General features: G+C 50.4%; 1 protein-coding gene across 2 annotated transcripts in view; it reads left to right on the plus strand.

Annotated features, from left to right (window-relative positions):
- CNGB1 (cyclic nucleotide gated channel subunit beta 1) overlaps positions 1–26,929 on the plus strand; it is an 83,944-nt gene that overhangs the window by 10,903 nt on the left and 46,112 nt on the right. Inside the window, exons 12-16 of one of the 2 annotated variants that reach the window (XM_021932041.2) lie at positions 6,102–6,261; positions 7,198–7,284; positions 16,310–16,397; positions 17,042–17,192; positions 24,846–25,008. In XM_021932041.2, the coding sequence (XP_021787733.2) occupies positions 6,102–6,261; positions 7,198–7,284; positions 16,310–16,397; positions 17,042–17,192; positions 24,846–25,008 (649 nt within the window). Of the gene's footprint in view, positions 1–1,247; positions 1,942–6,101; positions 6,262–7,197; positions 7,285–16,309; positions 16,398–17,041; positions 17,193–24,845; positions 25,009–26,929 lie in introns of those variants that run through there. The other variant, XM_021932042.2, reaches the window with a different exon arrangement.

Below are 26,929 nucleotides of genomic sequence, written 5' to 3' on the forward strand. Positions count from 1 at the left end.
TCCAACCACAGGCCTCAGGGTGTCCCAGGGCTCTGAGTTCTGCCCTGTGTCTGCAAGGCTGTGTCCAGCCCCAGCCCCACTAGGCCGATGGTGGTCTCCATGAGTGCCCTGAAGCTGGGGGTGGCCGCTGTGGCCTGTAGCACACACTGGCCAGTGCACTGTGGAGCTCAGGTCTGATGGAGAGGCATGGGGGGCGTTAGGGTTGATGGTAATCATGGTGATGACATGAGGAGAGCTGGCCTGTCTCAAAGCAGGGCATACGCAGTCTCTCATGAAAGCTCATGGCCAACCTGGGGCAACAGAGCAGAGACCCTCATGGCTGTTGGGGCACGCAGGGGGCAGAGCTCAGAGAACCAAAAGCACCTGCCCAAGGTCACAGAGCAAATCGAGTCCACCTGGCCTGGCAGCCTCCGCTTAAAGGAACTAAAAACATTTCCTTGGGGGCAGAGAGCCTCCAGAGGGTCTGCATCTGAGGAACCAGAACCCTCTTCTCTTCCCCTCTGGAAGGAGGCGGGATTCTCCGCCAGCTGTGGCCAGGGCCTCCCTGCAATGTCTGGAGCATGTGGGTTATGGGTGGATGCTGGGTGGCCATGTGGGCAGGCTCATGGGGACAGGGTGGGGAGCTGGCTTGGTTTCCTTTTCTAGGGCTGCCATAACAGATGTGCACACACTGGGCAGCTTAGAACAACAGACACTGATTCTCCCACAGTGCAGGAGCCAGAAGTCCAGGGTCAAGGCTTTGGCAGGGTCGGCTCCTCCTGGGACTCTGAGCGAGACATGCCCGTGCCGCTCTCCTTGCTCCTGCTGGCTGCTCGTGGTCCTTGGCGAACCTTGGCTTCTGGCTGTCCTCCAGTCCCTGCCTCCGTCTCTACACAGCCTTTATCTCTGTGTCTGTGTGTGTCAAGCCTCCCTCTCCGTTCTTTTAAAAGGACATCAGTCATTGGATTTAGGGCCCACCCTAAATCCGGGATGATCTCACTTTGAGATCCTTAACTTAATCACACTTGCAAAGAAGCTATTTCCAAATAAGGTCACATTCACAGGTAATGGGGTTAGGACTCGGAATTATCTTTTTGGGAGACACTATTCCACTCACGTCCCATGTCATGGGGAGACTCTGAGGGGCTGGGGGTTATCTGTCCCCTACCCTCCCCATTCATTCACTCATCCACTCACTCACTCACTCACTCACTCACTCCTTCCGCCTGTCCACCCAGCCACCCACCCTGTCTTCTCCTTTGTTTCAGGGGTGATGGGAGCTGGAGGTCTCTGAAATAAGGGAGAAGGGAATCTGGGAGAGCTCAGATGGACACACGGATGGAAGGAAAGAAGGATGCCCTGAAGAGAAGACCTTCCGGGGGGAGGTGGCCACTGACACCCCACCCTATTTGAACAGCGAACCCCTCCCTGTCCACACACTCCCAGGCAGGACAAGGGGAGCCAGCGTCACCTGCACCAGCCCCAGAGCCTCCCAGACCAGAACAAGGGGAAGGCCAGCCATGCGCAGCCTGCAAGATTTAGGCTAGACAGCAGGACTTACCCCCAGAGGGCTGTGGAAAAGCCCCATAGCCGGGCGTGGTGGCTCACGCCTGTAATCCCAGCACTTTGGGAGGCTGAGGCAGGAGGATTGCTTGAGCCCGAAAGTTCGAGACCACCGTGGGCAACACACTGAGACCCTGTCTCTAAAAAACCTTTTTTTAATTAATAAATTAGAAAGCCCCATGGATGGATGACTCAGTATTGAGCATCTCTTTAAGAGGACGCGTGCACAGCTCCAAGTGTGGTACCTGGCACAGTCAGCACCTCGACAAGATACAGTTTTTTCCAGAAGAGGTTCTCCCTAGGCTTGGCCACACTCTCTCCTTCCAAGGCTTGGGGACGCCAGTGAGCAGCAACAAACGTTTTCATTAACATTAAAAGAGCGTAAATGAGCACATCAAACCTGTGATTGCATGATATTATTGCTTAGGATAAAGCTAAAAGAAGGGTTTAGATTTTAAAAGTGGGTGGACTGAATAGCCCTGGGCTTGGGGTATTGAGTTGCAGGAGGGGAGGAATTAGCCAGGGGTCCTGAGCCGGGGGTCCTGGCTCCCAGCTGGCCCACACGTGTCTGTTTGGGCCATGGAGTGATTTTAAAAATTAGAATTGATTGCCAACATTTAAAAATCAGGTAGCTTTACATGAAAAAATCCGGCTTCTCTCGAAAACTGGGTAGACCTGGCTGTAATGGGCCCACACGGTGCTTATGAGGACAGTCTGGGCAGCTGCTGGCACCTGAAGGCAGGTGGCACCTGCCCCTTCATTTGTATACATCATCACACTGGCTGGGCAGGCCTTTGGATTCGAGATCCCTGAGGTCTCAAACTGGTGATGAGGTGGGGCAATCCCAGTAGAGGAAATAAAGTGTGGTATACAGGAGAGTAGTGGGACTTCAGCTAATGTGGAGCCCAGCATCCTTAATGCAGAAGATAAAACTAGAGAAGTTGGAGCCTGACTCTAGGAGACTAGGCTGTAGGCAATGGGGAGCCATTGAAGGTGATTGAGCAGGGGAGTAACTTCAGAAAGATTACTCTGAGGCTGAACAAGCTTTGAAGACAGGGAAAGCAATCAAAGCAGGGACCCTTCCAAGGCATCTGGGGCCAACTATGAAGAACGTCTTACCCCAGACTTTGTGATTCAAGAGTACTGGGAACTGGGAATCTGGTTCTGTTTTTTTCCCTCCCCTCCCCTCCCCTCCCCTCCCCTCTCCTCTCCTCCCCTCCCCTTTCCTCTCCTCCCCTCCCCTTCCCTCCCCTCCCCTCTCCTCTCCTCTTTCATGACCAAGTAATGTTTATGGAAGAATCTGCTTTATTGAGAAGCACCTGCTTTCTCAGATGATTCTGATGACGGGGAGAGGCTGGGACCATACTTTGAGAAACACCCAGTGAGAGGTTAGTGCTTTGGGGCCAGGTGGGAGGAGATGTGAGCCTGGGCCAGGGAGAGGCAGAGGAAGGAGGTATCATGACCCAGGCCTGCCAGAAAGGGTGGAGGTTTGGAGTTAGGGCTCAGGCTTTGACAGAGACCCAGGGGTCCAGGTGGGTGCCTTAGCCTAGAATTCATGTGCCCAGGTTCCTGCCTGCTGATCCTGGAAGCAGGCGCTCCTTCCCACATGAAGCTGTTGACTTTCGTTCTTTTTTTTTTTGAGATGGAGTCTTGCTCTGTCACCAGGCTGGAGTGCAGTGGTGCGATCTCGGCTCACTGCAACCTCCACCTCCCGGGTTCAAGCAATGCTCCTGCCTCAGCCTCCCGAGTAGCTAGGACTACAGGCGCATGCCACGACGCCCGGCTAATTTTTGCATTTTTAGTAGAGAAGGGGTTTCACCGTGTTGGCCAGGATGGTCTTGATCTCTCGACCTCATGATCTGCCCGTCTCAGCCTCCCAAAGTGCTGGGATTACAGGCGTGAGCCACTGCGTCCGACCAAGACTGTTGACTTTCACCGGCCAGGGTCAGAACCTCATTTGACGGCCCTGAGGGCAGAGAGGCCACTGACCAAGAGGTGGCATGCCAGGGTGGGGTGGCAGTTTCTATGGGAACTGTAGCACTCATAGCTCCTGAACACCTCGGTAGGGCCGCAGAGAAGCTGGGCGAGCTATGACTCAGACACCTGTAGAGAGGGGTGGTCAGAGTTCCAGGGGTGGGCCAGGAGCTCCTGCACCAGGCCTCCTGGGGGCCTGCCCTGGGGGCTGTGTAGCAGCATACCCCATCCCTCCCCTTCCAGATTGGTAATCTTGGGTACTGTCCTCCTCTCAGAGCTGCAGAATCTTTAGCTGTAAAATGGGAACAGTATAGGACACATCTTGCAGGCCTGCTGCAGAGATGAAAGGAGGAAATGAGGCCGAGCACAGTGGCTCTTGCCTGTAATCCCAGCACTTTGGGAGGTCAACGTGGGTGGATCACCTGAGGTCAGGAGTTCGAGACCAGTCTGGCCAATATGGTGAAACCCTGTCTCTACTAAAAATACAAAAATTAGCCAGATGTGGTTACAAGAGCCTGTAATCCCAGCTACTCAGGAGGCTGAGGCATGAGAATCGCTTGAACGGGAGGTGGAGGTTGCAGTGAGCCGAGATCGCACCACTGCGCTCAAGCCTGGGTGTCACAGCGAGACTCTGTCTCAAAAAAAAAAAAAAAAAAAAGAAATGCTTATAAAACACCCATGCACTAAATAGGACCTAAAAAGAAAAGGTTAATGGAAAGGAAAGGCAGTGTGGAAGCAAGGACAGCATCAATTCTTAAGGACGGCACCCCTTAAGGAGTGGCCGCTGATGCCATGAGGCTCATGGGACACATTTGTCACCTGGGATAGTGCACTGGGAAAACGGGAGTCAGGGCACCTGGCTCTGCCTCCACCTTCCTGTGTAGCCTGGGACAAGACACTCAGCCTCTCTGAGCTGGCTCTCTTTAAGAGGGGGAAAGTGCCGTTCCTGCCCTTTGGGGCTGCTGTGAAAGCTCACGTGCTGTCAGGCAAGATGTTCTGTTCCCTGCATGTTCCCCGCTATGCCCAGGCAGGAACTGGCACCCCAAGGGGCTGCTTAGAGTGGAGACACTGCACCATTGCTGGACAGCAGCATAGACTGACCTGGACAATGCGTCCCACCACCGGATTCAGGGTCACACTTGGAGGAGCCTCCCTGACCAAACCCCAGTGGCATTTGCAGGGCCAGAGGAGCCGGAAGCAACCTGGAAACAGCTAGTTCGGGATGCGCTTGGGTCTTCCCTAGAGGGCAGGCAGCACCTCATCTGTGAGACAGGGATAATATCTGTACCGAGAAGTGGGGAGCTACGTGCCTGGCAATAGGAAGCACCCCATAAAATAAGGTATTTATCTCTGTCTCAGTTTGCTCATCTGTAAAATGGGGAGAAAAATATAAAAGAGGGAAAATAAAATGGGGATGCTAATTATAACCTCGAAATGTTGATGTGAGGACTAATCGAGTTATTCCACGTAAATCACTCAGCACAGGTCCTGGCACATAGGAAGTGCTCAAAAATGCAGCTGCTCTTACTATTATTGTTGTTATGCAACATTATGAACAATAACAGCCAAAGTCTCAGGATAAGACTTGAGGCCAGCTTCCATTTAAAGTCATCGTTACTACTACCCGGGTATGGTGGTGCATGCCTGTAGTCCCAGTTACTCAGAAGGCTGAGGTGGGAGGAATGCTGAAGCCCAGGAGGTCGAGGCTGCAGTGAGCCATAATTGCACTCATGCACTCCAGCCTGAGCGACAGAACAAGACCCTGTCTCAACCACAAAAAAGTCACTATTACTAATTTATGTTTGGCTGAAGGCCACCAAGATCCCTGGAGCTTTTGGGGGACACCTGGTGTCCAGGCGTTGTCCTTTGTCGCTGACACCAGCCTGGGGATAGGCGTAGGTTCCTGATGGACTGCTCTGCACTCCCTTTGAGCATCTGCCAAGCTCACAGGCCCAGGGTGTTTTCGTTGTCAAGGACCAGGATACGTGAAGAAATGTTGAAAATTAGACTCCCATCTGAAGGCGGGACCACCCCCATGAGGAAGTGGAGTTTCCCTGGAGGGTGGAGCCTCTAGACCCAGGAGGGAGGGAAGGACTCTCAGAAGCAAATGCCGAGCATATGGGCTTGCTGTCACCAGGGGGTGACATCTACAGAGCAGGAAGCTCTCTCTGCATCCCTCAGGACAATCCAGGCTACCTGCACCTGGATGTGGCCAGGTGGACCCTGAACCTGGGCCTTTTAGCATCCCTGTGATACTGTGACTGGAAACATTGTTTCTGCCTCTGCACAAACCTTTAAGAAGGAGGCCCCAGTGAGAAACAGGTTCAACCATAATCAAAGCTCTGTCTCAAGAGGAAAAGGGGGGAAGATGATGGAGACAGAGTGAATGAGCACAGGCTTCAGCCCATCACCGGAACACCAATCTGGTCCCGCTGAAAATGGAAAGTGCCATTTCCCCACTGCCTGACTAAGCACTGAGGCACTGCTGGCCACAGCCAGGGCTCCCTGCGGGGTCCCTGGGACTCGGAGGCCCAAGACCACTCCCTTGCACATCCCATAAATGGCTCTTCCTGTGTTCCCTGCAGTCAGCATCCTTCCTGGAGGGCAAGTGGAGCCTGACCTCGTCCTAGAAGAGGTTGAACCGCACTGGGAGGATGCCCACCAGGATGTCAGTACCAGCTCGCAGGGTACAGAGGTGGTTCCAGCTTATGAAGAGGAGAACAGAGCCATGGAAAAGATGCCGAGGTGCGGAGTCTGAGAAGACCCTAAAAGATTAGTTATTGTTTGAGAAGGTACCAAGCATGCAGTACCTTATCCCAAAGGTATAAAAAGGCACAGAGCAGGAACCAAACCTGCTTCCCCCTGCCTTCATACAGCCATCCTTCTCCCATGGGTACAACGGCTACCAGGTTCTTATGTGCCTCTCTAGAGACAGTCTGGGCATATGCAAGCTAACATCTCCCTCCTTTTTTCTTTCTGTACAGAAGGTAGCATAGCACACATACCTATCTGCACCTTGCTATATTTATTCAACGACATACCTTGAGGTCTTTCCACATTCAGGATATAGAGAGCATCTTCATTTTTCACTGCTGCATAGTATTCCATCATATGGCTGTACCATAATTTATTATTCACTATTGATGGACATTTAGGTTGGTTCCAAATTTTTGTTATTATGAACAATTCTGCAACAGGCACTCTTATATGCATGTCTTTGCACGTGTGTGAATACATCTGCAGGAGATTTCTAGAGGGGAATTGTGGGTCATTGGTCGTGAGAATGTGGATTTGTGGTCGTGACCGCCAAGTCATTTTCCATAGGGATATCGCAATCTTTGTTCGTACTAGAGATGCTTGGTGACAGCGGGAGGTCTCGGGTTCTGAAGTCCATAACTTACATAGCTAAGATGGGGAACCTGAGGCCCAGAGAGGATCGGAGGCTGACCTAGGGTCACCACCAGGACAGTGGCTGGGACAGTCCCCTCATGCAGAGGAGAGGGTTTGTTGCCAGAGAGAGTCCAGGGTTGCTCAGGTGGGGCTCCCCAGGTTGAGCCTTGGTTGGAAAGTCCAGGTCTGGGCTCAGGAGTCATGGGACATCCTACAGAAAATGGGGGCAAGAGGTAGACTCAGCAGGGCAGCTTCAGGTGGACTCACCTCCTGCCTCTAACCCCAACTTAGAGAGCTGTCCAGGATTGAAGAGGAGAAAGAAGATGAGGAGGAGGAAGAGGAAGAGGAGGAGGAGGAAGAGGAGGAGGAGGTGACTGAGTAAGTCGTTTGCTCACCTGGCTGGGAATGGTCCTGGGGCTGGGGTTGGCTGAGCTCCTGGGGTCTGGGCACTCTTTGCTGCTCATGGGAGCTCCTTTCTCTTGTTCTGTGCTATGTGAGGCTGGGCTTTGACCAGAGAGGCTGGGAGAAGCTGGGGTTCCCCTGCTGTGCTCATCATGACCTGGGAATCATATTACCCACCACTCCACATCCCTCTCCACACACACTAGAATGCAGCCTCCAAGAGGCCTGGGACTTTTATCTGTTGCTTTCATTGCCATGTCCCTAGAGCCTAGAACGGTGCCTGGTACACAGTGAGCACCAAATAAATGTTAGTTGACTGCAAGGGCATATGCAGTGGACTCCCAGTTCTCCCATTATTCACAAAGCCAAGTCTGCCTCCCCTCCATATCCACCCACCTTGGTTGCCTTTGATGCCTTCTAGGGCTGTCCTGGGTTCTACTCTACTGCCCAGTAATGGTCGATCGTCCACCCACATCCATAGATTTCAACGCTAAACACACAGAAGAGTTCAGTTAAAATAAAAGTTAAACACTGGAGATCAGGAAACACTATGGAGGGTGAGTGGAAGAATGGCTGGACAGGGGGATACCCATGGGGAAGAGCAGGCAGTTGGACACCTGTGCCTGGAGTTAGGAGCGGGAGAGGTGGGGCTGGAGATGTGACATTGGGATTCTGGGCATGTGAGTGGCATTGAAAGCTATGGGGTTCAAGGAAATGCCCAGGAAGCAAGTGTGGATAGAGGAGAGGCTCATGGACAAGACCAGAGGTTGGGGAGATGAGGAACCAAAAAGGACTGAGGAGGAGGCACCCGTGAGCAGGGAAGAGACAAGAAGAGTGTGGGGCCTAGAAGCCAAGTTAGTGTTTCCAGAAGGTCGGCCAGTCATGGTGGCTCACACCTGTAATCCCAGCACTCTGGGAGGCCGAGGCGGGTGGATCACTTGAACCCAGGAGTTCAAGACCAGCCTAGCCAATGTAGCAAAACCCCATCTCTATTTAAAAAAAAGAAAAAAAAAAGAAGAAGAAAGAAGAACTGCCTCAAAAGCAGGTTGTAAAGCCTTGAACTAGTTTTTCCAAAGGCAATAGGGAGCCATTGAAGGTTCATAAGCAGGAGACTAGCATGATCCGGCAGCTGTGTTGGAGAAAGATTGAGGCAGGGAGAATGATGAGGAGACTGTTATGGTGGGCCAGGTGATAGTAAGTTACTCTGTCCTTGCTCCAGTCCCCTGGCATTATGTCCCTGTCTCTCTGCCCACCGTAGGTACCTCATGACCCGCATCCTTTCTCCCTGACCTGTCTCTCTGGCCACGGCCTGAGACATGATAGCACTGTGAGTGTTAGGAGCACAGGCTTTGGCATCCGAAACACCAATACCACTTTGCTTCTGTTAGTGAAATGACCAGGGCCAGTGGTGTACCCGCTCAGAGCTTCTGTCTCCACATCTGTAAAATGGGGGATAATACAAGCCTCCTGCAGGGGGTCATCAGGGCCAGCGGTGATGATGGAAGTGGTAGGACCAGGCCTGGAGTAAGTGCCCCATTGATGGCCACTGTTGTTCTCGTCCCCGCTGATGGCCTCTTTTTGTTCCAGTCAGGAAATAGTTAAACAGGATTTCAGAGCTGGAGGCCTGTTCAGTGTCATCTGCTTTTAGTCCATCCTTAGTTCACATAGACTCTTTCCATCCTTGACAGGAGGCCACACAGCCTCGACTTGCTTACCACCAGTGACAGGGAGCTCACAACCTCTCAAAGGCTGTCCATTACATCCATATTCCCCTCTGACTTGTGAAATTATTTCTTACACCAAAACTAAGCCTGCTTTCCTGTGGCTTCTATCCCTTCCTGACCTGTCCTAAGTCTGCCTTCTGAGCCACCCTGCAGTCCCAGCAAGGTGAAGAACTTAGCTGCTGCCTGGTTTCATTAGAGCAGCTTGTTTGCCCTCTGCCTTCTATGGAGCTATGCTTCTGTGTGGAGTGCATAGCTAAGTGGCTCCCTTGCTGAACTTACACACCTAACACCCAGGCTGGAAAACCCCTGTATTTGCCACTGCTCTGGATCTGAAGGCCCCTGATCAACTATGCTCACATACATGCATGTGCACACATGGGCACACACACGCGTATCTACACTATACCCGTATATACCAGCACACCGACACAGACATATATACTGGGTTATACACACAGTTACATGTACAGGCATGCATACATTTATACCCACACACATCCTGCATATATGCACAAGCACAGGCAGCACACTCATACATGTTCATACATGTGTGTGCACACAGGCACACATGTACACACTTGCACACATGCACGCGACAGCCTTGCACACATGCACATGCATCGGAGTCACCCGCAGATGCTGCAGACGTGCACGTCTTCATACAAATGTTCACCCAGAGTTTTGAACTCAGGAAACTTTTGGGCTCCAAGCCCAGGGAGGGGCAAGGGAGTGACAGAGTGGGTGATCACAGGGCCAGGGTCAGAGGGTGTGAGGCCCAGGGCAAGCAAAACTGGGCTGTCACTGGCTGGGGAAGGATGCTCTTGGCCAGCTTTGCAGAGACACAGGTTACTGATGACGTGAGGGCCCGGTAACGGGCAGATGAGACCCGGTCGCCTAGAGACCTGGTCTCTACAGGCAACAGCTCAGCTTTCCCTAGCAACCACGGCCTTTTGGTTCCACCTGGCCCCCCTGGGGATGCTTCTGCCGTTCCCTGCACATCTCCTCAATCTGATTAGAAGCAGGAAGGATTGCTGGCTCCTCTGCCACTGGAGCCACGCTGGCTCAGGAGCTGGGCTCCCACTTGCATGCACCCACCCAGGCTTGGGATGAATGTCACAGCCCTCAGCTGAACCCCTGGACCATGGGTATCCTGACTGGCCCTGACCGAGAGACCCAAGTAGGTGGCTGCCCCTCCCTAAGTCTTCCCTCCTTCGTGCTTTTGGGGCTGGGATTTCAGGTGGAGAGTCTGCTGAAGGTGACAGTGAGGACTGTAGCATTGGGGCACGGCCTGCGGGATGGCACAGGGGAGGAGGAGTGGACAGGAAGCTTTTGAGAGCTGGCTGCCACTGCTGCTCCCTGGATCTTAAACTTGGAAAGTGTGGGCGGGGGGGGCGCCTCCAAGAAACCCACCTCAGCCAATCTGTCTGTTTCTCTGCTTGGAAATCCCTGGGACTTGGGAACTTTCTGGAAGTTGATAGCTTGCTGCTTCTGGGCTGCGCAAGAGGGGACCTTGGCAGGCACTGGGCACCCTGTCAAGCAGGGGCCATGTGGCTTTGGTACATCGTCCCTAGACAGCCCCTGGTGATGCTGACAGCGCCACTACTGGGCTGTTGAGTTGTTTTGATAGCTGGAGATGTTTGTGCAAAAGGTTCCTCAGTCCACGTGGGTGATTTCATAACCCTGCAGATCGCTGCCTCCTCTGGCATTAATAATAATAATGACAAGAACAATAATAATGGCTTCCATTTGACTTACAATTTTTTTCCATGCGACTCATGGCTAAGGCAGCCTGCATGGCAGATTCTATTCTTCTCTCATCCCATTTCACAGATGAGAGAACTGAGGTTCAGAGACAGGGCCCTGTCTCTGAAGTGTAGAGCTGGGATTCTTGGCATTACAAGGAAAGCTGCTCCCAATGTTTAGTGATGACGAATCCGGAAGAATCACCAGAACAACACCTGGCAGTCCTTTTTTTGACTTTTCTATGAGATTCTCATTGGCCCTTCTGATCTTACTCAAATAAGTCAGGCTGCACAGGCCAGGCAAATCCTACCCGTTTGACAGATGAGCAGACAGAGGCAGCCCAAGGGCTTTGAGGTGACTTGCCCAAGGCCATACAGTGGCTTCTGGTCTGATACTGGAATAAGCAGGACCCCAGGAAGCCTCTGGCTGGGCCTGTGGGCAGTTCATTTTCTGAGCCTTTGTGCTGTAGGCAGAGAGCTGAGACAGACCCTGTATCTATTTCAGGAAAGTCATCCAGTCATCCCCCTTGCAGCCGGAGACCTGTCTTTAACCCATTTGTGCAAGGCTGACTTCTTAGTGTAGAAGGCACAGTCTCCAAAATACTTCAGAGGCAGGCAGTGAAACAGAGCATTAAGCACGTGGCCTTGGGGTCAGGGATGCAGTATCTTATCTAGGCCCACCTTGCACAGGCGGTATGACCGTGGATCGGCCATCCAAACTCTCTGAGCCTCTGTTTTCTCAGCTTGCATGTGAGCAGTAACAGTTCCGATCTGTCAGGGTTATGTGAGATTTGGTTGTTGTTTTTTTTTTTTTCCTAGGCTCTTTTAAAAAGTTAATTATTTTTTCTTTTCTTGCTTATTTTTTTTTAAAGACAGAGTCTCGCTCTGTTGCCCAGGGAGTCAAGTGGCACAATCCTGGCTCACTGCAATCTCTGCCTCCTGGGTTCAAACGATTCTACTACCTCAGTCTCCTGAGTAGCTGGGATTACAGGCATGCACCACCATGCCTGGCTAATTTTTGTATTTTTAATAGAGGCGGGTTTCACCATATTGGCCAGGCTGGTCTCAAACTCCTGACCTCAAGTGATCTGCCCGCCTCGGCCTCCCAAAGTGCTGGGATCACAGGCATGAGCCACCGTGTCCAGCCTAATTATTTTTTCAATTGACAAAAATTGTATATATTTTTGTGTATAATTGTTGTTTTAAAATATGTATACATTGTGGAATGGCTAAATCGAGCTAATTAACATACAGATTTCCTCATATGTTCATCATTTTTTGTGGTGAGAACAGTTTAGATCTACTCTTAGCAATTTTTACAAATACAATACATTGCTATTAACTAGAGTCACATGCTGTATAATAGATCTCTCACATTTATGCTTTCTATCTAGCAGAACCTTTGTACCCTTTAACCAACATCTCTCCAACCCTCGCCCCTCCACAGCCCCGGTAACTATCATTTTATTATCTCCTTCTGTGGGTTCAACCTTTTTATACTACACATATAAGTGAGATCATATGGTATGTGTCTTTCTGTGTTTAGCTTATTTCACTTAACATAATGTCCTCAAGGTTCACAAATGACAAAGTTTCCTTCATCTTAAGGCTGAATTCTTTTGTGTATATATAGGACATTTCCTTGATCCATTCATCTGTTGATAGACACTTGGGAGGCCGAGGCAGGTGGATCACTTGAGGTCAGGAGTTCGAGACCAGCCTGGCCAACATGGTGAAACCCTGACTCTACTAAAAATACAAAAATTAGCCGGGTGTGGTAGCATGGGCCTGTACTCCCAGCTACTAGGGAGGCTGAGGCAGAAGAATCACTTGAACCCGGGAGGCTGAGGTTGCAGTGAGCCGAGATCACATCATTGCACTGCAGCCTGGGCGACACAGCGAGACTCTGTCTTGAAAAAAAAAAAAAATTAATGCTGCAATGATAGGAGTGCAGACATCTCTTCAACATACTGTTTTCATTTCCCTTGGATCTGTACCCAACAGCTGAATCATATGGTAGTTCCATTTTTAACTTTTTGAGGAACTTCGTATTCTTTTCTATAATGCTTGTGTTAATTTACAATCCCACCAACAGCGTATAAGTGTTCCCTTTCCACTGCATCCTCACCAACACTTGCTAGCTTGTCTTTTTTTGGGCAGGGGCGGGGGACAGAGTCTCACTGTGTTGCCCCAGCTGGAGTACAATGGCGCAATCTCAGTTCACTGTAACCTCCGCGTCCTGGGTTCAAGCAATTCTCCTGCCTCAGCCTCCCAAGTAGCTGGGATTACAGGAGCGTGCTGCCACGCCTGCATAATTTTTGTATTTTTAGTAGAGACAGGGTTTCACTATGTTGGCCAGGTTGGTCTCGAACTCCTGACCTCATGATCTGCCCGCCTCAGCCTCCCAAAGTGCTTGGATTACAGGTGTGAGCCACTGCACCCGGCCTATCTTGTCTTTTTGATAATTGCCATTCTAACAGGTGAGAAGTTGATATTTCATTGTGGTTTTGATTTGCATTTCTCTGATGATTCATGATGTTAAGCATCTTTTCATATACCTGTTGGCCATTTGTATGTCACCTTTTGAGACACTGAGACATGTCTATTCAGATTCTCTGCCCATTTTTTTAAATCAGTTTTTTCTTACAATTGAGTTGAGTTTCTTATATATTTTGGATATTAACCCCTTATTCAACTTATGGTTCGCAAGTATTTTCTCCTGTTCTGTAGGTTGTCTCTTCAGTCTGTTGATGGTTTCCTTGGCTGTGCAGAAGCTTTTTAGTTTGATGTAATCCCATTTTGTATATTTTTGCTTTCATTGCCTGTGCTCTTGGGTTCATATTTTTAAAAATCACTGCTTAGACCGATGTCATAGAGATTTTCCCCTATATTTTCTTCAAGTGGTTTTATAGTTTCAGATTTTATGTTTAAGTAGTGTTCAATCAATGTGGGTAGGGTTTTTTGTTGTTGTTGTTGTTGTGTTTTTTGTGTTTTTTTTGAGACAGGGTCTTGCTGTGTTGCCCAGGCTGGAGTACAGTGGTGCAATCACAGCTCATTGCAGCCTCCACCTCCCAGGCTTAAGCAATCCTCCCACCTCAGCTTTCCAAGTAGCTTAGACCACAGGCACATGCCACCACACCCAGCTAGTTTTTGTATCTTACAGAGATAGGATTTTGCCTTGTTGTTCAGGTTGGTCTCGAACTCCTGAGCTCAAGCAATCCTCCTGTCTCAGCCTCCCAAAATGCTGAGATTACAGGCATGAGCCACCACACCCAGCAATCTTCTTGAGTTTCTTTCATTGATGTTTTATAGTTTTCAGCATACGGTTCTGTCACCTTCTTGATTAAATTTATTCCTAAGCTTTTTATTTTACTTTATAGCTATTGTAAATAGCGTTGTTTCATTTCTTTTTCAGATAGTTCATTGTTAGCATATTGAAATGCTACTGAATTTTCTATGTTGATTTTATGTCCTGCAACTTTACTGAATTGGTTTATTAGTTCTAATAGTTTTTGTGGTCGAATCTTTAGGGTTTTTTTATATATAAGATCAAGTTATCTGCAAAGAGGAACAATTTAATTTCTTCCCTTCCAATTTGGATGCCTTTAATTTCTTCTTCTTGCCTAATTGCACTAGCCAGGACCTCTTATACTACATTGAATAGAAGTGAGAGTGGGTCAGGCGTGGTGGGTCACATCTATAATCCCAGCACTTTGGGAGACCAAGGTGGGAGGATCACTTGAGGCCAGGAGTTTGACACCAGCCTGGGCAATGTAGCAAGACCCTGTCTCTACTAAAAATACCAAAAACCCAAAACAAAACAAAACAAAACCAAAAATAGCCAGGAGTGGTGGCGCATGCCTGTAGTCCCAGCTACTCAGGAGACTGAGGCAGGAGGATGACTTGAGCCCGGGAGGTTGAGGCTGTAGTGAGCCATGATCATGCCACTGCACTTCAGCCTTGGTGACAGAGTAAGACCCTGTCTCAAAAACAAACAAACAAACAAAAAACAAAACAAAAAAAAAGAAAAAGAAAAAGAAAGAACTGGTGAGAGTAGGCATGCTTGTCTTGTTCTTGATCTTAAAGGAAAAGCTTTCAGCTTTTCACCATTGAGTATGATGTCAGCTGTAGGTTTGTCATACATGGCCTTTGTTGTATTGCGGTCCATTCCTTCTATACGTAATTTGTTGAAAGATTTGATCATGGAACGATGCTGAATTTTGTCAATTGCTTTTTCTGCATCTGTTGAGATGATCATATGATTTTGTTGCTGTGGTGTACCGCATTTATAGATTTCTCAGGGTAATTTGGAGGAGGATCTGGGGAGACTTTGCATGCAGAGTGCCTGGCACACAGCCCAGGAGCCGCTGTGGCAGTGTGATTACCGACTGATTTCTGCTGCCAAGCAGCTGGCTCCAGACTGACTAGGCAACAATCCCGTCCCCACCTTCCTACCCCACCGTCCTTGCTCGGGAGGGCTGAGACTTGACCCTCTGGGTAGAGAATGATGCATTCAGGTTTCCTGAGTGGCAGACACCCAGAGCATCCTCTGTGAACCCCTGGATGACAGGAGTCTGAGGGGTGGGGAGGGACTGTTAGGAAGCAGGAACTAATCCTAACTACAAAAATCACATTAGTTCCTAGTCCTGAGTCATCATTTTAACCCAGAGGTTGCACACGGACATCTAATTTAGCCAGGAGACAGATTCTTTTGGCTACAGCATATTAATAAAGATATATTAATTTGAATTATCAGCATCTAAACATCAGACAACTTCACCTTAGAAACATCTATTTCAGGCTCTGTGAATGATCTGGCCACCTGGCCCCCTTTTCCAGTGGAGTGGGCGTTGCTGCCTTCAAATGGACATGGGTTCTCCAATTTGCCACAGCCCTCCCTGCCCACTGCAGCCTCACCCCTGGTCCTATCACTATGTGCCTGCTGCCTGGGCCCGGCACCCATGAAATCTTCAGCAGTTGCAGTGGCTCTGATCTCATGGCATGAGAAGAACCAGGGCTTGGGTTTGAGATTTGTGTGGTTTGGGACAATTTGCTGTGTGACTTCGCCAGGTCACTTCACCTCTCTGGGCCTCACTTTTGTCATGCTCTACCCATCATCAAGACTGCCTGGAGACTGGGAGACCCCAGATGACAGCTCCTCCAACCATCTTCCATGCATTTCTCACACATGCTGCTCCCGTTTCCTGGACAACCTCTTCCTCCCCGCCATTCTCTGTGGTAAAATCATCATCCTGGAGGCTCAGCTGACAGGCCACCTCTTCCAGGAAGCCCTCCTTCCTAGCAGAGTTGTGGCATGTCCTTCACAGTGCCTTGCTGAGTGCATGTCTCAGATGGGAAGATTGTTAGCAGGACACTGCCCTGGAGGCTCCTGAGGGTGAGACCTGTTCTTGGGCATCTCTGTGCCCTCCACTCTTGACACAGAGTGTGGCCCTCAGCAGGGCTGGTGAAACCTTTAACACCCGTAACCCAGTCCTTTTCTCCTGCCCCCTACCCCCACCCCGTCCCGGGTCACAGGGTGCTGCTGGATAGCTGTGTGGCGTCGCAGGTGGGCGTGGACCAGAGCGAAGAAGACAGGACCTGGCCCCAGAGCGCTTCAGACCAGGTATGAGAAGCACCAGGCACCGGCACCTCTGAGGCCTGGCTTGGCATCAGTGGAAGGATGGGGACCTTGTCCACTTTGCTTGCAGGGGGAGTTTTGGCTGGTAAGATGCCCACAGGACAGAGGGGGCAGGGTGGCAGGTCCTGTGAGACCCCTTCTTGGCAGGGGTCAGATAGTGGCCTAGGCCATGCGTTGGGAGTCGGGTGGACCCAGCTCGAGTCCTCCTGTGGGTGTCTAGCTTAGGGCAAGTCACCTCCCAACTCTGGGTCCCAGTGGCCACCTGTGTGCGACGGGGCTACAGACACCTCCCTGGGGCCTGTAGGAGGACCCAAAAGGGCTCGCACGCTGTGAAGTGTGGTGCTGTGGATGCTTTGTTCCCCCATGTGCCAGGCTGCAAGAGAGTGTCCCTCATCACAGGTGACACGTCCAGCTATTAGGACCCGTAGGTCCTGGGTGCACTGCCCTCTACAGGTTGTAGGCTACTCCCGGGATGCCCAGAAGGTGGGCTGGCAGGACGTGACTGGCTGGACAGGGCAAGAAGCAGAACTGGGCCCGTGTGGACTCCTGAAGGCAGATCTAACAGGAGCTGCTGAGACTAGGGCTGGGGGCTGATGGTTACAGTTCCTGTTTCCACTTTATCTTTGCAGAAGCTGTGGGAGGAAGCTGGGGAGGAGGCCGAGAAGGAGGCTGAAGAGAAGGCCAAGGAGGAGGCTGAAGAGGAGACTGAAAAGGAACACCAGGACCACGCGGAGACCAAGGAGGAGCCTGAGGCTGAGGCCAAGGCTGCCAGTTCAGGAGGTAGGTGTGGTGATGGTGGTGGTGGTTTGCACAAGAATATCTGAGGTCCTTTCAGGCTGGAGGCAGCCTCCGTGCAGGGTCAACCCCTCCTCCTCTCCCTCCATCTCCTCCCCCCCATTGCCCCCTCAGCCACCCTGTCTTCAGGAAAATCCCATCCTTGGTGTCTTGGGGCCACATTATCAGAGCCTACTGATATATCTCAAAGGCTCTAAGGAATTGCACTGAGGCCCAGGACTCCCAGTGGGGCCGGGGAAATCCCGATCCCAGCCAACTCCTTCCTGCCAACCTCTCTCTGCCAGCCCCTCCTGCAGGCCCCTCCTAACCAGCCCCTCCCAGCCAGTCCCTCCTGCCAGCCTCTCTTGCCATTTCTGCTCAATGAGGATGCAGCGCTTGGGCTACTGCCCAGTGAGGGTTTGGCTCAGACATCACATGTGGAGTGAAAACTGGAACCAGAACTTGCTAACAGAGTGTCCTGGACTCCACGTCTCTTTCTGAGCTTTTCCTGATCTCCAGCTGTACCCAGCACATATATTTTGCTGTGATTTACCACCCTGCCCTCAATCCTGAGAACTCAAGCAATGGCGGAGAAAAAGCCCCAAGGAGTCCAGCAACAGCTGGGCCCTGGAGCCGGGACAGGCGGGCCCCAACCCCAGGCTGGCGGGTATTGCATGCCTTACACTCCACCTTCCCCACGCCATGGGTCTTCAGCCGCTCTGTGAGGCAGACAGGCCATTTTACAGATGAGAAAGCTGAGGTTCTGTGTGTGCGGATTTGGCCAAGAGGTCAAGGCACAGACCTACATTTCACTCCTGGCTCCTCTCTCTCTTCCTTGCTGTGTGACCCAGAGCCAGTTCTGTGACCTCTCTGAACCATGACTTCCAAATCAAGAAAAATGGAGCAATAATAGTACCTAGGTCACAGGTTGCTGGGCAGAGTAGGGGAGACAATGTGTCAAAGGCATCCCAAACTGTGGCTGGCACTGAGGGAGGAGTCAATATTGGGACAAGGATGTGTCTCAGCCAGCGAGCGGTTGAAATGGGACTGGACCCAGGTGTCCTAACCCTGGGTGTCCTAACCCTGAGTGTCCTGAGCTTGCTCCCTACTTGGTCTTTGAAAAGGGTTCTTTGTTAACTTCAACACATATCTATAGGAATTCCTACTAAGTCCAGGCCTAGGGCTGGGTCCCCACATGGATGAAAAAGACCAGGAGCAAACAGATGCAGGCTTGGTTCGGTGCGGCTGGTTCTGCCCCTTCCCCAGGTGATTTGGAAGCAGGTGGTCTGGGACCCACATCTGAGAAACGCTGAGGCATAGCCATTTGCACTCAAAAGTATGGGCCTGGCCAGGCACAGTGGCTCACACCTGTAGTCCCAGCACTTTGGGAGGCCGAGGTGGGCGGATCACGAAGTCAGGAGATCGAGACCATCCTGGCTAACATGGTGAAACCCCATCTCTGCTAAATACAGAAAACATTAGCTGGGCGTGCTGGTGGGCACCTGTAGTGCCAGCTACTTGGGAGGCTGAGGCAGGAGAATGGCGTGAACCCAAGAGGCGGAGCTTGCAGTGAGCCCAGATCGCACCACTGCACTCCAGCCTTTGTGACAGAGCGAGACTCCATCTCAAGGAAAAAAAAAAAAAAGTATGGACCTAGACCCAGCAGCTTTGGCTTAACCCGGGCGCTGGTTAGAAATGAGAAACTTGGGTCCCAGTCCAGACCTGCTGAATCAGACTCCTCATGGGAATAAGATCTGGTGATTTGTCTGCACGTGTGTGTTTGAGGGGCAATAGCCTTGAGCCCTGGTTCTCAAACCTGACAGCCCATTGGAATCACCTGGGGAGATTTAACAATTCCTGCTGCCAGGCCTCATCCCAGTCATTGAATCAGAATCTCTGGGAATGGGCCTGGGTAACAGAAATCGTCAGACCTTCCCAGGTGATTCCAATGCATAGCCCAGCTGGGGAACCAGGGCCATAGGAAGAGTTACTGCTTCTGGTTGGAAGTGAAATTAATTGACCTCCAGGGCTGTTTTGGACTGGAAAATTCTACCAGGCTAAGAATGTCTGAGTCCTGGGTTCTTTGGGTCTAGGAATCTGAGAGTCTGTGAGTTCTGGGTTCTTTGATTCTAATATTTTTGGGAAACGCTGCTGGTGGTTGGTAAGTGGAGGGGGCATGAGAAGTTGGGGGCCTCCTGGGCTGTCCCTTGGTGCTCTTGGGTGGCCAGCCACAGGACCTGATGACACATTAGACATTGAACTCCAGGGACAAGAGTCATGCTTCTGGCTTTGGGTAGCACTGCTGAAAATGCAGGTAGGCACCAGGCTGGTCGTGTTAGGCTGGTGGGAGGACCCCCACATATCATCTCCCTCAACTCTGTGCTCCTAATTGCAGTCCCCAGGGTCGCACCTCTGCCTGAGACCCTCTGGCCCCAGCACCATGGCTACACCAGGCCAGAACATGGAGCTGAATTGCCTAGTCCAGGACCAGCTACCTGGCCAGGTGGCCCCTGCCTCTGCGCTCCAAAACCTGGTAGAGCATCTCCCTAATGTGCCCAGCTACCGTGTCCCAGTCACCCGCATCCCTGTCCTCACCTCCCGGAGAACCAGCTTGTCCAACTCCAGCTTCGCCAAGGAGACCAGGAGCTCCATCCGCCGACTAGGTAGCACGATCCTGCCCCACCCAGCATGCTCATATCTGTGGCATGTGCTTCTGCATGGCTGGGGCTGTCTTCTTCCCTGGGTGCTGTGGTCATGGTGTGGACCACTAGTTGTGCTTATGGAAAACCATCTCCTCTTCCTCTGCCGATCAATACCTTCATCCTGCTTTGTGGTAGTGACTTGAGAGGTTTTAGCCCCCTTCTCTTCATGCCTAAAATTCCACTACAATTAGCAATTCATTTATTTTTTCTCTCTCTCTCTTCCTCTTTCTCTCTTTCTTTTCTTTTTCTTTTTCTTTTCTTTTTTTTTTTTTTTGAGACAGTCTCTCTCTGTCACCCAGGCTGGAGTGCAGTGACGTGATCTCAGTTCACTGCAACCTCTGCCTCCTAGCAATTCTTGTGCCTCAGCCTCCCGAGTAGCTGGGATTACAGGCACATGCCATCACACCTGGCTACTTTTTGTGTTTTAGTAGAGACGGGGTTTTGCCATGTTGGCCAGGGTGGTCTCAAACTCCTGATATCAAGTGATCTGCCCACCTCGGCCTCCCGAAGTGTTGGGATTACAGGCATAAGCCACCGTGCCTGGCCAGCAATTCATTTTTTCAGGTTAAACATACATTTCTTTCTTTAGGCACATCATTTTTATATAGGTAATCATTCACACCTTAGTTTAAACAAGTCACTTGCTCAGATCTCTAGGCCAAGAGGCTCGGACAGGGAGTCTGGGATCAGACTGGAGGGGAATGAAAGGAGGGAAATGGAATAGAAGAGGAATGTGGGTGCTGATTGCAGATAGAACCCATTGACCTTAAGTTTGCCGCTCAGCAAATTCCATTTCAGGAAAGAAGCTCCAGGTGCAGACAGGCATCCTCAGAGGCTAGGGTGGAGCGAGGGCTGTCTGGATCCATTGATTGTGACAAGGTCCCCGTAGTGGCCTTTGGGCTGCCACTGCTCACTGCCTGAAGACAAAGAGCTCAGGGACATACTGGCACCCCGGACTAACTCCTGCCACTTTCTGACTTAACCCAAGCCAGACATGCCTGCTTTCCCTTTTGATTGGCTTGTTTATCTGTGGTTGACACGGTGCAGGGCTGCCTCTGAGATCCGTCCAGTCAGGCAGGACAGAACATTTCATGGGAAGACATCCACTGTTGTCCTTCTCTCCTCTCCCTGGCTTGAGGTGGGCACAGAGAGGAGGTGAGGTGGCACACAGATCATCCAACAGTAAGGGGTGCCACCCCGGCCTCCACCTTCTAGGCAAGCCTTGAATCTACTATGCCAAAGCAGCCTACCCCTATCATTGAGGATACTGAATTGCAAAAAAAAAAAAGAAAAAAAAGAAGAAGAAAAGAAAGGAAACAAAATAAAAAGACCTCAAAGCATTCCCCAGTTCCCACCTCCACAGGCCACTCCCTGATAACTGCTAAATCTGTACCAATTCTATTATTTTTTTTGGACGGGGAGGGGGACGGAGTCTTGCTCTGTTGCTCGGGCTGGAGTGCAGTGGTACCATCTCAGCTCACTGCAACCTCTGCCTCCCAAGTAGCTGGGACCACAGGTGTGCGCTAGCTTGCCGGGCTAATTTTTGTATTTTTAGTAAAGACAGGGTTTCACCATGTTGGCCAGGCTGGTCTTGAACTCCTGACCTCAGGTGATTTGCCTGGCTCAGCCTCCCAAAGTGCTGGGATTACAGGCATGAGCCACCGTGCCCACCCCCAACTCTAATTTTATTTGCTTACTATTTTTCTTTCAGTGGATTCTCTTTTTTATTTAACTAAGTATATTTAAATAGGAAAACTTCTTATTACTATTCAAATGGAAAACCAGCATTGCTTGCCATAAACAGAGGCATAAATAAAAATAACCTCAAATAAAATGAAAACACAATGGTATTGCTGTTTTCTAATGAGACGGATGGGCCCACTGAAGGTGCAAATCTGGGGCCTGCTCTCTTAGCTGCAAGTGGGATTAGGCTGTGTAAGAGAGGTTCTAAGGCCACAGAGGCACCGACCTGAGACTTCCTCTTTGGCTATTCACTAAAAGAGGGGTAACTTTTTTTTTTTTTTTTGAGACGAAGTCTTGCTCTATTGCCCAGGCTGAAGTGAAGTGGTGCAATCTTGGCTCACTGCAAGCTCCACCTCCTGGGTTCACACCATTCTCCTGCCTCAGCTTCCCGAGTAGCTGGGATTATAGGCACATGCCACCACACCTGGGGAATTTTTATATTTTTAGTAGAGATGGAGTTTTGCCATGTTGGCCAAGCTGGCCTTGAACTTCTGACTTCAGGTGATCCTCCTGCCTCAGCCTCCCAAAGTGCAGGAATTACAGGCGTGAGCCGCCACGCCTGACTGGGAGTAACATTCTTATTCTAGGTTATCTTTTGCTTTGTCTGTACCATCAAAGAACATCTCCTGTCCTCCCCAGTCTCTGGGAGCCCCACACTTGGGGAAATGTTTCCGGGGACGCGTTGACACAGGGGGCTGACCCAGCTGTGCTAGAGCATATGATTATTCTAGATGCTACAGACAAGGTAATAAGAAGCTGGATTTTACTTCCATTTTATTTTATTTTTTATTATTTTGTGAGACAGGGTCTCGCTCTGTCGCCGAGGCTGGAGTGTAGTAGGCGCGATCTTGACTCACTATAGGCTCGACCTCCCAGATTCAAGCTATCCTCCAACCTCAGCCTCCCAAGTGGGTGGAACACTGTGACCAGCTGAGTTTCGTATTTTTGTAGAGGTGGGATTTTGCTATGTTGCTCAGGCTGCTCTTGAACTTAAGGGATCCTTCCACCTCAGTCTTCCAAAGTGCTGGGATTACAGGCATGAGCAACTGTGCCTGGCTCCCCTTACATTTTTAACAACTTCTCCAGTCCTGCTCATCCTCTTCTCCAGAGGATTTAGGGTTCGATTCATCAAACTATAGAGTACGTGTAAGCAATTTAACAGAGTGCTGTATTTTCTCATAAAGGCCATTTGAAAAAAAGCACATATTGGCTGGGTGTGGTGGCTCATGCCTGTAATCCCAGCACTTTGGGAGGTCAAGGCCAGCAGATATCCTGAGATCAGGTGTTCGAGACCAGCCTGGCCAACATAGTGAAACCCCGTCTCTACTAAAAATACAAAAATTAGCCAGGTGTGGTGGCAGGGGCCTGTAATCCTAGCTACTCAGGAGGCTGAGAAAGGAGAATGGCTTGAACCTGGGAGGCAGAGGTTGCAGTGAGACAAGATCACACCACTGTACTCCAGCCTGGGTGACAGGGTGAGACTCCATCTCAGGAAAAAAAAAAAAGAAAAGAAAGAAAAGAAAAAGCGCATATATAATTATTTCAAAATCCCCCCGCTTCCCTCTTTTGGGGGTGTATCCCTGCCTGCCTTGCTGGTGCCCACACCTGTGCCCAGCTACTACTGGGTAGACCCCCTAGGTGTGGGGGAGAAGGAGGAATAGCAGCCCAGCCTCTCAGTATCCTCTGACCTTGGACGTGGGGCAGACCTGTCCCTGCAGTCCCTGAGGTGGGTGATGGAGCCCAAGGTAGGGCCATGTCCAGGCTCCCTGGAGAGGACCCGATTCTCAGAATGTGGGACATAGTACAGGGCCTCTCAGAGGTCCAGAGTCAGGCTAGCTGATGAATTTGGGGGCCCCTGGCATGTACAAGAACAAGGACATACCCAAGCAGGTATCCAAATAGGGAGTAGCACACACTACGCAGTCTGTTACCCTTGATTGGAGGGACCCCGCCAATGTCTCCATTTGATGCTCTTCAAGAATGTGAGGCCAGCCGGGCCCAGTGACTCGCGCCTATAATCCCAGCACTTTAGGAAGAGCTCAGGAGTTCGAGACCAGCCTGAGCTGATCACCTGAGCTCAGGAGTTCAAGACCAACCTGGGCAACATGGTAAGACCTCATCTCTACAAAAAATACAAAAATTAGCTGAGCATGGTGGTGTGCGTCTGTGGTCCCAGCTACTCGGGAGGCTGCTGGGAGGATCACTTGATCCTGGGAGACAGAGGTTGCAGTGAGCTGCGATTGTGCCACTGCACTCCAGCCTGGGTGACAGAGTGAGACCCCCTGTCTCAAAAACAAACAAATAAATAAAATAGTTTTTAAAAAGAATGTGAGGACTTTGCCGGGTGCTCACGCCTGTAATCCCAGCAACTTTGGGGGGCCAAAGTGGGCGGATCAAGAGGTCAGGAGATCAAGACCATCCTGGCTAACATGATGAAACCCCATCTCTACTAAAAATACAAAAAATTAGCCGGGTGTGGTGGCATGTGCCTGTATTCCCAGCTACTTGGGAGGCTGAGGCAGGAGAATGGCATGAACCTGGGAGGTGGAGCTTGCAGTGAGCCGAGCCCAGCTACTTGGGAGGCTGAGACAGGAGAATGACATGAACTCAGGAGGCGGAGCTTGCAGTGAACTGAGATTGCGCCACTGCACTCCAGCCTGGGAGACAGAGCGAGACTCCGACTCAAAAAAAAAAAAAAAAAAACTTTAAGAATGTGAGGACTTATGCCTTCTGGCTCCTCCCCACATGCCTGGGAAGGCATGGTCACCCTAACTTGGGGTGGGGAAACTGAAGCTCAGAGTGGGGGAAGCAGCTGACTCAGGCTGTGCTAGGCCAGGTGCCAGGACTCTGGCTCCCCATACCCTCTCCGGAGGCTGCCACTGCCTCAGCTCTTGGAGCTTGCTCAAGTGCAGGGAAACCAAACTGGGCTTTGAGAGCTAGGAGAGCTGGGCTCCAGGCTGTGTAGGGGAGCTCCTATGGCTTCTGTGGCTTCTTTCATGGCTCCTGGGCTGGTGGCTGTGACCCTTAGAGGACCCCAGGCACCACGTTCTTGTACCCCCTGCATGGAGCTTTTCTGTGTGCCCCATTGGGAAGTGAAGCTATCAGAGCCCCCCTCCAAACATGCTTTCTGTGGTTTTCTTCAAGAACACAGCCAGGCTACTGGGACCTGGCTTTTGTCTCTCTCTGACTTTCTCCTCTCCTTCCTCTCCCCCAGTGCCTGCCACGAAAGAGCACCCGGAAGTGCAGGTGGAAGATACGGATGCTGATAGCTGCCCCCTCTTGGCAGAAAAGAATCCACCCTCACCCGTGTTGCCGCCACCATCTCCTGCCAAATCCGACACCCTCGCAGTCCCAAGCTCAGCCTTGGGGACACACAGGTTACCTTTTATGCTTCTCTTGGGCTTTTCTCGGCACTATGCCACCTGTTTATCTGGCAGATGAAGAGACTGAGGCCAGAGGGAGAAGCAGCTGGACTAAAATCACACACAGCGAGTTGGTGTCAGAAGTGGGACTATGATGCCCCTTCCTGGTTTTCCTTACTCCTGGCTTAGGGCTCTTATAAAAGCTCTCATGGGAGGCCCTGTCCCAAATGCCCTCAGCTATAAGTTAGAAGGAATAATATAATAAATAATATAGTAATAGCGGGACATGGTGGCTCCTGCCTGTAGTGCCAGCACTTTGCGAGACTGAGGTAGGTGGATTGTTTGAGGCCAGGAGTTTAAGACCAGCCTGGCCAACATAGCGAAACCCTGTCTTTCCTAAAAATGCAAAAAAAGTAGCTAGGCATAGTGGCACACTCTTGTAATCCCAGCTACTCGGGAGGCTGAGGCATGAGAATTGCTTGAGCCTGGGATGCAGAGGTTGCAGTGAACTGGGATGGTGCCATTGCACTGCAGCCTGGGCAACAGAGCAAGAATCTGTCTCAAAAAATAATTTAAAAAATTTTTTAAAATAAATAAATAAATAACATAGTAATATATAATAAATGTTACATAATTGATTTCTACCTCCTCATTTTATTTTATTTCATCTTCAACAGGATGCTATTAAAACTTGCATATGATTATAACTCACCAAGTCTTTAAAAAAAAAAAACTCTTAAATTTTAAGTGTACAGTACAGTATTGTTACCTATATGCACATTATTTTACAGCAGATCTCTAGAATTTTTCATCTTGCATGACTGAAACTCTATACCCATTGAACAGCAACTCCCCATTCTTCCCTTCACCCCCACCCCAGCCCCTGGCAGCCACCATTCTACTTTTTCATTTTACTTTCTGTTTCTATGAGCTTGACTACTTTAGATATCTCATATATGTGGAATCATGCAGTATTTATCTTTTTGGGACTAGCTTATTTCTCTTGGCACAATGTCCTTAAGATTCATCCACATTGGCCGGGCGCGGTGGCTCAAGCCTGTAATCCCAGCACTTTGGGAGGCCGAGACGGGTGGATCACGAGGTCAGGAGATCAAGACCATCCGGGCTAACACGGTGAAACCCCGTCTCTACTAAAAATACAAAAAATTAGCCGGGCGCGGTGGCAGGCGCCTGTAGTCCCAGCTACTCGGGAGGCTGAGGCAGGAGAATGGCGTAAACCCGGGAGGCGGAGCTTGCAGTGAGCTGAGATCCGGCCACTGCACTCCAGCCTGGGTGACAGAGCGAGACTCCGTCTCAAAAAAAAAAAAAAAAAAAAAAAAAAAAGATTCATCCACATTGTAGCATGTGACAGGATTTTCTTCCTTTTTAAGGCTGAGTAATATCCCATTGTATGGATATACCACATTTTCTTTTCTTTCTTCTTTTCTTTTCTCCTTCCTTCCCCCTCCCCCTCCCCCTCCTCCTCCCCGTCTCTCTCCCCTCCCCTCCCTTCCTCTCCTTTCCCTCCTGTCCCCTGCTTTCTTCCTTTCAGACAAGATCTCCCTCTGTCACCCAGGTTGGAGTGCAGTGGTATGATATTGGCCCACTGCAGCCTCAACCTCCTAGGCTCAAGCATTTCCCCCTTCTCAGCCTCTCAAGTAGCTGGGACTACAGGCACGTGCCACCACCCAACTAATTTTTTATTTTTTGTAGAGATGGGGTCCTAGTATGTTGACAAAGGCTGGTCTCAAACTCCTGAGCTCAAGCAATCCACCTGCCTTAGCCTCCCAAAGTGCTGGAATTACAACCCAGCCCACATTTTCTTTCTTTATCTGTTGATGGACATTTATATTGTTTCCATCTCTTGGCCATTGTGAATAGTGTTACAATGAACATGGGAGTGCAAATATCTCTTTGAGATCCTGATTTTGATTAT

The sequence above is a fragment of the Papio anubis genome, chromosome 18 (assembly GCF_008728515.1).
Source record: "Papio anubis isolate 15944 chromosome 18, Panubis1.0, whole genome shotgun sequence".
In the NCBI taxonomy this organism is placed as follows: Eukaryota; Metazoa; Chordata; class Mammalia; order Primates; family Cercopithecidae; genus Papio; species Papio anubis.